At 61.8% G+C, this 10,930-nt stretch overlaps 1 protein-coding gene across 1 annotated transcript in view; it reads left to right on the forward strand.

Annotated features, from left to right (window-relative positions):
* Positions 1-5,663, forward strand: part of NOTCH1 (notch receptor 1) — a 42,984-nt gene extending 37,321 nt beyond the window's left edge. The window contains exons 32-34 of the mRNA XM_059410296.1: positions 1,082-1,229; positions 1,318-1,415; positions 2,513-5,663. Of these exons, the coding sequence (XP_059266279.1) occupies positions 1,082-1,229; positions 1,318-1,415; positions 2,513-4,033 (1,767 nt within the window). The 3' untranslated portion in view covers positions 4,034-5,663. The remainder of the gene's footprint in view (positions 1-1,081; positions 1,230-1,317; positions 1,416-2,512) is intronic.
* The last annotated feature ends 5,267 nt before the right edge of the window (positions 5,664-10,930 follow it).

Here is a 10,930-nt window from a genome sequence, read left to right on the forward strand (position 1 = left end):
TCCGGGCCGGCGACTAGGCCACGGGGCACCAGAGCCCAACACTGAGTGGAGCCCATAGTATCCCGGCAGCCCTGCCGCTCCGAGTCCGGCACATGCGGGGATGGCAGGCTGGAGGGGGCCTGCAGGAGGCTGACGTGGCCCGGGGCTGGCGGGGGGGCCGGGGGGCTGGCTGGAGGCGTGGCTCGTGGCAGTGAGAAGGGCCGCACGGCTGTCGCCTGCAGCAGCGGCCCCAGGGCGTTACCTCGCAGGGAGCCCAGGGATGGGGTGTCCCTGCACAGACTCCCTTTGCAAAGCCACCAGCGGATTCCCTGCTACGAGTCCCCAGGCTCTGGGCGTCCTTGCCCCGAACAGGCAAGGTTGGGCACAAATGGGGGGGGGGGGCGGGGTCGTCACGAAGCTGTTACCGTAGTGGTTTGTGGTGCGTTCTCTTCCTGTAGAAGTAACGGAATGAGGCTGTTGAGGGAGCACCGGGCAGACAAGCCCCTGGACTCAGGCTCTGGCTGTGTCCACTCTGACGGCCTCTCAGGCGTGCGGACGTGTAAATCCCGTGGGCGCTCCATGGGAGTGAGGCCAGCCCTGGTGCTGCCCGGCACCCTGCCCCTTGCCCCACCAGGGAACCATGACCCTCCTTCCCGCCTGGGACCCAGGGCACAGCAGCACTTAAGGGACTGCTGGTGCTTCTGTGTCCTGCATCGACACAGTATAGCTCAGCAGTTCTCAGTCCGTGGTCCAGGCGTGGCTCTGCCCACTGTGGCTGGGCAGGGATTTAATCCTTCCGTGTCCTGGGGTGGGTGGGGAGGCTGGCAGCCAGGCGCAGGGTGAGGATGAGACGTCCTCACTTGGGCTTCGGGGGGACGGGTCCGTGTGGGCAGCATGGCCAGCGCCCCGGACCCTGCCCCCCTCCAGCTGTGGCCAGTGCAGTTCCACTCTTCCTATGCTCCTGCTGCCGTCTACACTGGCTGGGCCCGTGCGGACCCCAAGAGGGGCTCTGTGGCGCTGCGGGCTGGTTCCCAGGCATTAGTTCCAGGCCAGCAGCCTCCGACCCTGGTGTGCCAAGCCTGAGCCCTGCCCTGTTGTCTAGATCCTCATCCGGAACCGAGCCACGGACCTGGACGCCCGCATGCACGACGGCACGACGCCGCTGATCCTGGCCGCCCGGCTGGCTGTGGAGGGCATGCTGGAGGACCTGATCAACGCGCACGCGGACGTCAACGCCGTGGACGACTTGGGTAAGGCGGGCTGCAGCACGGCCCACGGGGGGGCGGGGGGGCACCGCCTCCAGGGCTGCCCCAGCCTAGCCTCTGCTTCCCCGTGCAGGCAAGTCTGCCCTGCACTGGGCCGCCGCGGTGAATAACGTGGAGGCAGCCGTTGTGCTGTTGAAGAACGGGGCCAACAAAGACATGCAGAGCAACAAGGTAGGCTCGCGGCCGGGGCCGGGGCTGGCGGGTCCCTCCACCCGGCACCACACCTTTCTTCTGAGCACGGCAACACCGCACCCCTTGTCGTAAACCCCTGGGCTCTGACTTCCAAAGCTGGGAGGGCCCCACGACGAGCCCTGAGCTCGGGGCCTGTGCACAGCTCACTCTTGGGCCCTTCCCGACGCCTTCCAAGCACTCGCGTGCTCAGCACGTGGCATGGCCATGGCTGTCCCGCGTCGCTGAGATCGGCACCACACCTTCTGTCCTCGGCGGTCACCAGGGTGTGGAGGTGTGAAGCCGAGTGGCCCCCTTCCTTCTGGTGGTACCACGGCTCCTGGGGCTCACCATTGCTCAGTATGTGCCCAAGGCTCAGGAAAGCCCATAGTCTGAGCTCTGGGGCTCACAGGGTGCAGGCAGACACCCCAGCTCCCCGGCAGCTGAGCCCTGCCTGCATCTCCCTGACCCCCCAGATGTCTCTCCTTCCTTCCTGGGGGACACAGCAGCTGTTGGACCCTGGCATTCCTGAGTCACCTGTGGGTGACATATGATCCCTACCCTCCCACTGGGGAGGCTGAGCCTCAGAAAGGCAGGGTCTGCCAGAGGGCATCAGGCTATGGCCAAAGCCTTATGTGAGCCAGGGAGGCACTATCCGGCCATGCAGCAGCCTCCTGGGGACGGGTGGCAGACAGGGAAACGGAGGCTCCAGGAAGGGACAGTCCCTTGGGGACTGTCTGGGATGGGGCACCCCCACCCTGGTGCCCAAGGACACACGGTGGGGTCCCTGAGCCCCTGAAGCTGGTGCACTCTCATGGCTGTGCTGTGCGGGTGGCCAGGGGGAGGTCCTGGTTATAGGCTCCCACAGGGTCTTTGTTCCCTATGCTGCTGAAGTCCCGGTGACTCAGGACGCAGGGTCCCGCCGACCGCCTCAGAGCGGCTCAGGAGATGGACTTTAAGGCTATTTGTAAGACCTGACGTGGGCAGCTGACCGTGGGGTTACAGGACAGGCCCCTCGTGAGCGTCTCTCTGCCTTGATCCCTCTGGTGACGGGGCATGGGTGCGGGTGACCCCTTCACCTGCCTGCCTGTCTACTCCAGGAGGAAACACCCCTGTTCCTGGCTGCTCGGGAGGGCAGCTACGAGACTGCCAAGGTGCTGCTGGACCACTTCGCCAACCGGGACATCACAGACCACATGGACCGTCTGCCTCGCGACATCGCACAAGAGCGCATGCACCACGACATCGTGCGGCTGCTGGACGAGTACAGCCTGGTGCGCAGCCCCCCGCTGCACGGCACCGCCCTGGGCGGCGCGCCCACCTTGTCCCCGCCGCTCTGCTCCCCCAATGGCTACCTGGGCAACCTCAAGCCGGCCGTGCCAGGCAAGAAGGCCCGCAAGCCCAGCACCAAGGGCCTGGCCTGCGGCGGCAAGGAAGCCAAGGACCTCAAGGCGCGGAGGAAGAAATCCCAGGACGGCAAGGGCTGCCTGCTGGACAGCTCGAGCGTGCTGTCGCCCGTGGACTCCCTCGAGTCACCCCACGGCTACCTGTCGGACGTGGCCTCGCCACCCCTCCTGTCCTCTCCGTTCCAGCAGTCCCCGTCCGTGCCCCTCAGCCACTTGCCCGGCATGCCCGACGCCCACCTGGGTGTTGGCCACCTGAGCATGGCTGCCAAGCCCGAGATGGCAGCCCTGGGCGCGGGCGGCCGGCTGGCCTTCGAGGGGGGCCCGCCCCGGCTCTCCCACCTGCCCGTGGCCTCCAGCACCAGCACGGTCCTGGGTGCCGGCGCAGGCAGCACCGCCGTGAATTTCAGCGTAGGGGGTGCTGCAGGCTTGAACGGCCAGTGCGAGTGGCTGTCCCGGCTGCAGAACGGCCTGGTGCCCGGCCAGTACAACCCGCTGCGCGGGAGCGTGGCGCCCGGCCCCCTGGGCACGCAGGCCCCCCCGCTGCAGCACGGGATGCTGGGCCCGCTGCACGCCGGCCTCTCCACCACCGCCGCCCTGTCCCAGATGATGAGCTACCAGGCCCTGCCCAGCACACGCCTGGCCGGCCAGCCGCACCTAGAGCCGCACCTGGTGCAGGCGCAGCCCGCGCCGCCGCAGAACTTACAGATGCAGCAGCCGGGCCTGCCGCCGCCCGGCGTCCCGCCCCCGCAGCCCCCGCCCCCGCAGCCCCTGCCCCCGCAGCCCCCGCAGCCGCACCTGGGCGTGAGCTCCGGCGCCGCCGGCCACCTGGGCCGGGGCTTCCTGGGCGGCGAGCCGAGCCAGGCGGACGTGCCGCCGCCGCTGGGCCCGGGCGGCCTGGCGGTGCACACGGTCCTGCCGCAGGACAGCCAGGCGCTGCCCACCGCGCTCCCCGCCGCGCTGGCCCCGCCCATGACCACCGCCCAGTTCCTGACCCCGCCCTCGCAGCACAGCTACTCGTCCTCGCCCGCGGACAACACCCCCAGCCACCAGCTGCAGGTGCCCGAGCACCCCTTCCTCACCCCGTCCCCCGAGTCCCCGGACCAGTGGTCCAGCTCGTCCCCGCACTCGCACGTGTCCGACTGGTCGGAGGGCATCTCCAGCCCACCCACCAGCACGCAGGCTCACATCGCGCACGTGCCCGAGGCGCTCAAGTAGACGGCGCGGGCGCCTGCGGGCTCTGCACCCGCACCCGCACCCGCACCCGCACCCGACGGACCGAAGGGACGTTTGCATAGGAAACGAGTTTTTATACAAAATAAAAGGACAAGGATTTTAATTTTTTTTTAGTATTTATTTATGTACTTTTATTTTACAAGGAAACACTGCCTTTTTATTTATACGTAATGTTTTCTATGGCTCCAGGTAACAACTTTTATCTGTTCCAAGAAAATAAACTAGTTCTCAGCCGTGGTTTTCCTACTTGTGATAAATATGGTTACGTATTTGTAAAATACAAACAAAGATTCATGATTTATAGATGCCATTTATTTATTGATTTTTTTTTTTTCCCTTCAAAATCCCAAAAGAAACAATGCTGGAGAAGGGAGGTTTGAACTGGCATGGTCCAGACTGCTGCCAGGGTGCCTGGGCCCGCTGCCATGACCCCGGATGCTCCCCACCCGGCATCCCCTGCTTTGTGGGAGATGCATCCAGACACAGTAAAAACCCTCGTCACACCTTGGCACATGGATTAATTTGCATCTAAAATAGGGACATAAAATGTCAAATGATGGGGTTTATACATTTTGGTGGCTTTTTTAAAATGGTTTTTTGGAAAACATGCTTTTAAAGATGTGTTCTTGGGGTATCCTGGAGCACACTTCCTGGTACTGATCATGAATCTTTGTTTCGGGTTCAGTATTATTGCCTAGTTGTGGATTGGTCTTGTGAGTTCCTGTTCCTTCCAGAAGTTCCTCTGCCCCCACGCCTGGATGTTCAGGCATGTGTAAGATGAGGAGTCCGGTGGCCGTGGGGCGCTCACCTGGGGTGCCACGTGGAGGAATCCTAGCCTTTTCTGGGGAAAGACACTGCCTGGATGACCCCGATGGGCCGGCGGCACCGGTGGGCCTGGGTTCAGCTCGCGGCCCGTTCCATTGAGAGACTTCCCAGAGCGACCTCTGCCCAGGCTTTGGAAAAAACGGCTGCATCTGGCCTCGGTTCACAGAGGCGGCTCATCCCAGGGCCCAGCGTGGCTCAAGGGTGCAAGCAGCTGAGACGGTGCCCCTTGGGGCACAGGAGCCAGCAGAAGGACCACCCCTCCCGGTAATGGGGGGGGGGGGCATGTGCCTGGGGAGGGAGCAGATTCTTGCAAAATCAAGTATAAGCCTGTGGCAGAGTAAATGTCTGTAAATACATTGTCAAAGGTGGATTTTGTTTAAAAAATCTGAATGAACGAGTCTGTCGGGGTCATGCTGACGAGGGATGTCAGGACATGGCTCTGCTTGCGACCCAGGCCTGGCGACCTGACCTGCAGCCGCCTGGACTGTAGCTCCGAAGAGCAAACCCAGGCGAGGCTCCCATGGCCTCCCCCAGGCAGCCTTCCTGGCCTTGCGGGGGCCAATGTTGTGCCATCCCTGGTGGGCATGACCAGACACGCCCTAAGATGTCGATTCTTGTTGTGTTTTGTAAAAATAGAGTGTAGTTCACAGAAAAAAAAAAAAAACTTTTTAAAAGTTATTTACGTGCAAAACTGTAGGTGATGAAAATGCTGTATTTTTTTTTCATCTTTTTTTGTTAACTGATATGCAATAAAAGTAATGCTGATGGTCATCCCAATTTTGCTAAACCTGGTGGTGGCATTGGCTCCCTTTCTTGGAGGAAGGGAGGGCAGGCCGTTCTATTCCAAGGGAACCAGCAGTTCTGCCCCCTCCGATCATCCAGCCCTAGTCTCTTAGAGGTTCTACAGTGTCTCTGCGTCTGTGTGGGCCGTGTGGGCCGGGCCCCCCTGCAGGGGCCTCCTGGGTCTGGGAACGTGGCTGTCATGACAGCAGGCTTGATTTAGGCTTCCCCCATCTGTTTCAGTCAGAGGGACAGGGTACCGCTTACCCAACCTAGGGATGGCAGCCAAGAGCCCACTGTGGGCAGGAGGTATACGGGGAGGGGCCCAGAGACCACAGTGGGAAATCCAGACCCCAGTAGGAGGGCAAAGGGGGCCACAGAAGCGTCCGAGCAGGGGCACCACGGGGGTGATGGGGGGAGTGGGGAAGGTTCTGTGAAGCCGAGGGAGTACCACCGAGGAGGCCTCCCCCTGCCAGGCACCCTCAGGGGCCTCCCCTTCTCCCTCCTGCCTCCACCGGACCCCACCCCAGCTGGTGGATCCAAACCAGATTAACAGAGGGAAAGTCTGGCATCCCCTTCTGTGGCAAAGTGCCTCCCAGCCTCCGCAAGCCCAGGTGCGAGCCCAAAATCTCCTCGCTGAGTTTGGAGGCTTCATTCCCACCTGACGCAGTGTCAGGCCCCAGGCTGTGTAGACTGCACAAGAGGGTCCAGGAAATGGAGTCCGGTGAGCAGCCCAGCAGTTGTGCACGGAGGAAGTAGACCCGGTCTCAGATCTGCCTCAAGATCTCCCAGCACCCCGTGACACAGATCCTAGGTGTACGCGCAAAAGAAACACCAATGGGCCAAACAGGTCCACACACGCCCCTGTTCACGGCAGCATGAGTCAGAGCAGCCAAGAGGTGGGAACGGCCCAAAGCCCATTGGCTGGTGCATGGGTCAATGATGTGTGGTAGGCCACGCCGTGATGGCTCATTTTATGTGTCGGCTTGGTTGGGCCATTTGGCCAAACATGAGAGTGTTTCTGGATGAGATGAACATTTGAATCTGCGGCCCTCAGCATGGGTGGGCCTTGCGCCATCAGCTGACGGCCCGCACAGCCCAGAAGGGCTAAGGAGTCCTTCTGCCTCACGCTTGTCCGGGAACACAGCTCCTTTCCTCTCTCTGATGTTGGACTGAAGCATCCGCTTTTCTTGGGACTCAAGCCTGCTGACTTCCCAACAAAAACTTAACTGTCAGCTCTGCCAGTTCTGAGGCCTTAGGACTCAGGCTGGAAACTCCAGCACCCACGGTCCCGGGGCGCCAGCTTGCTGACCGCAGACCTGGGGACTCCTCGGCCTCCATAACCTTCTGAGCCAGCTCCTCATCAGAAATCTCTCGATACCTACGTGCAGCCCTGCTGGTCCTGTTGGTCCAGAGAACCCATGCTGAGCACACGGCAAATACTCTTCGGCCCTGGAGAGGAGGGAAGGCCTGACTCACAGCGTGGAGCAGCCAGACCCCAACACAGGAGGACAGGAGGAGGCTGAGCCGGACACATCACTGCCCCGGACAGGGGGGCCCAGAGAGACAGAAGGTGGACTGGGGGCCCCGGGACCTGCCTGCAGGGTCTGGGGAGCGACTGCGGGGCCACGAAGCGTGGGCTCTGCAGAGCTGCAGGCTCTGTCCTGCCCTGCCAGCCCAGCAGTCTCTTCCCCAGGGACTCATCCCCACCCACCTGGCTCAGAACCACTGGCTGAGCTTCCCACCCGTTTTTCTCCCTGGGGCCCAAACCTGCTCCCTGACTCGAGGCCCCCCGCACCAGCGGGCTCTCCCTCTACCCTGCGGTCCTCCTTCCCCGATGTCCGCGCTGAGCCAGCCTATTCTCAGCCAGTCCTCACCCTCAGAATGATTCCCGTCTAGACACCATGGTCCTCCCCGAGAGGACACGGGCCCTGGCTTGGGGCATCTGTTAGGGCTAAACTGTGTCCCCTGCAGAGTTTCTCAGTGAGACCCGAGATCTCGGAATGTTGGGACGTGGCCCTATGGGGAGAGCGAATGAAGGTAGACTGAGGCCATCCGGGTGCACCTCCTCCAGTCTGGCCGGTGTCCTCAGGAACAGAGGAGGACAGAGACACGCACAGGAGACCACCAGGTGGGGACGCGGGAGCACATGGCCATCTACAAGCACAGCAGGGAGACCTCAGGAGGAGCCGCCCTGACTGCGCCTCATCCCAGATGTCCAGCCTCCGAGAGGTGAGCACATTCACTTCTGTTAACCCCAGCAGACGATCTGAAGGGCCAAAGGCACATGCCAACGGCCAGGGTGCCGGGAGCCCCTGCCCGCGGGTCCCCTCCCTCCTCAGGAGGCTCGCACTCTGCGACACTCCAGCACGTGAGACCAGCACCGGAGCCGCCTGCCCGTCCCTGAGCCTTCCTTTGCGGGTTGGAGCGGGGGACCTTCTTTGGAGCTGCGTCTTCCAGCAGAAGTACAATGCAGCCCACAAACGCAATTTTAAATATCTCAGTAGCCACATAAAAAACAGTGAAAAGAAACCAAAAAAAGCTTATTAGTACATCTTAGATAATCCAATATATCCAAAATATTAGCATCTCAACGTGTAATTGACATAAAGAGTTAACGAGATCATTTGTGTTCTTCTCTCTCTCATACTACGGCTTTAAGACCCAGTGTGTTTTGGTCTTTCAGCACACCTCCGTGTGGACCGGCCCCATGCTCAGCTGCCCCGTGTGGCTCATGCCCGCCACACTGGACGGCACAGGTTCCCAGGGGGCCTCCCGGCACCTGTCGGCACCCAGGAAGCCCGAGACACGGCATCGGCATGGTTCTTCCAGCGCGATCCCCAGATGTGGCTCTGCCCCCTTCTGGCCAGAGCAAGGAGGGGACGGCATCCGTGCCCAGAGATTTAACAGCCCTGCAGGGTTGCCAAGGGGCTGAGCTCTGCTCCATGGCCACTGACAGCCTCCAGAGCATATTGGCTGGCCAAGACTGGGCTCGGTGCTGGAGCCCATCTTCACGCTGGTGCCACTCGGGTCCCACTGCAGACCGGTGACGGGTCTTTCATGGGCTGGCCTGATCTAGAAACCAACCCAGAGCCCCGCAGGAGGAGACAGCGCTGCCGGCACAGACGGGCCGTGGAGGGCATCCCGGGGCCACTCCTTGTGGGACCACCCCACAGTGGGGGTCCCTGGCACAGTGCCAAAGAGTTAGTCTGTCCAAGTGCCTCAAGCAGGAACCTAAGCAATGTGGTCCGGCTGGACGCCAGGGCACACGGAGACCATAAGCCCCGCATCTCAAAGTGTTGCCTGGGGTCACAGTGACGAGTTTGGGAAGCCCTCGGTCGGGCTTGTGTGTCCTGTGGGTCTTGGAGAGGGCCCCCACACCCAGCGGGTCCCGAGCGGATGCAGCCTGAGGGGCCGCCCCAGGTGAGCCCAGGCTGCAAACACGGCTGCGCCCGCCTTGTGTGCCTGGCCCCACTTCCCGATTTGTGTCATTTCGGTTTCACCTTCCTCATGGCCACCGTTGGACCAGAGGCGGGTGACTCAGCACCTCTGAGCCTGGGTGTTCTCAGAGGTAAAGTAGGAGCTGCTCGCAGCCTCCCTCCTGAGCATGTGGAGGGGACCTGTGAGGTCGCCGACAGAAAGCTCCCGGTGTGTGACTAAGGACGCAGAAACGGCACAGCCGCCGTTATGATGAGTTCTAAAACCGTTGTGCTCCCCACGCTTGCACGCCCGTGTGGTCCTGAAGCCCAGCGGCAGCCCCGGGTCGGGAGCCCCGGGTCGGGAGCCGAGGTCCTCCCCATCTGGCATTTGCACTACAAAAACGTCGCTCTGGGTGCGACAGGGCGAGCGTGCAACGGGTCTGGAGGCTGGACTGCGAGGTTCTCCATGCAGCCCTGGGGCTGCTCCTGGACCAGAGAGCCCGTGACATGTGCCCAGTGCTTACTGCAAATCTAGGCTTCTCTGTGGTCCTACTTACTGCCCATCCAGTTTTATGTTTTCGATGACATCGCAGCGTGTCCACGGTCAAAGTGCCTCTGGTCTCAGAGCAAACACACCACGTTAGACCTTCAGTCACCCTGTCTGGACGTTGCTCCTTCCTAAGCATTAGCCCCAGGAGAGTGTGGCCTGAAGTGAGTCACCTGCTCTCTCCATGTTTCCTTGTCTGTAGGACAGAGGAAAGGGAGGCGGCTGGCAGCACCTGGCGAGGGACAGGGTAACGCAGAATGCAGGGGCTCTATATGGGAGAGAAACACTTTTCAGCCCCCGGATGAGGATGAAGTCGGTGCGCGCAGCCGGAGAAGCACAGGCTCTCTGCCGTGCCACCAAGCCCAGCTCTGGGAGGACTTACGGGGAACCTGCTGTATTCAGCCCACCAACCCCCGCTCCCGGGGCCAGGGGAGTCCAGAGAGGAACAATGCCCTGGAGAGGGCCGCGGTCGGGTGGTGATGTGAGGAGCCAGAATCTTTCATCCTGCTGCACCGGGGCCAGATCCCACAGGAGCCCGAGGTGCCCCTGATGCCCGCACCCTGAAGCCGGAGTTCCCCTGGCGCAGGCGTGCAGGGCCCGCCGACTCAGAGGCGGCTCTCTGCTTCCACCTGCTGGCAGCGTCCAGCTAGTGCCCCCTCGGGAGAGCAGGCGGTCCCACCGGGACTTGACTTCTGCTGCTGCTCACAAATCACTCACAGTCCTCCCTTGAAACCCCGTTTTATGGAGAAGCTGAGGCTTAGAGGGGCAGGTGACTTCCCCAAGTGCACCCATCTGAGCCAGGGTGGGTGATTCTCCTGGTCCATGTTCTCATAACCTTTCGGGAAGACCCACGGCTCAGCCACATCACTTGTAGACAAGAACATGAATGCTCAGGAGTTAGTGCTGAACCCAGCGTGGAACTTGGCACCGGGCAGTTCTGGGCGTTCTCCTGTGCTCTAGGTCAGCCCTTCTGTCTTCCCAATCCGCAATGCCCCAGGCCTGAAAGTACTCCCCACGGACGCTTGGGGCTCTTGCCCTCCTGTCTTGCATGCTCCTTTGGCTGACGTGTGTGCTGGTGCTGTGCAGTGGGCCGCAGCCGCAGCCGGCAGCGAGAGAGCTGGGTCCTGCCCTTGGGAGTCACCAGTCTGGCCCAGCAGCCTAACTGCTCCCCTGAGGCCCCAAGGCCACCTCCTGGGCTTCTGGCTCTCAATAGCACCTTGCCGGAGCCAGGGAGAAGCCAGACTGATGATGTCATCCCTGGTGGGGAGACCCCGAGAGCCTTCTTGCTTTCAGAAATCAAGTGCAGGA

Source organism: Mustela nigripes, chromosome 9 (genome assembly GCF_022355385.1).
Source record: "Mustela nigripes isolate SB6536 chromosome 9, MUSNIG.SB6536, whole genome shotgun sequence".
Classification (NCBI taxonomy): Eukaryota; Metazoa; Chordata; class Mammalia; order Carnivora; family Mustelidae; genus Mustela; species Mustela nigripes.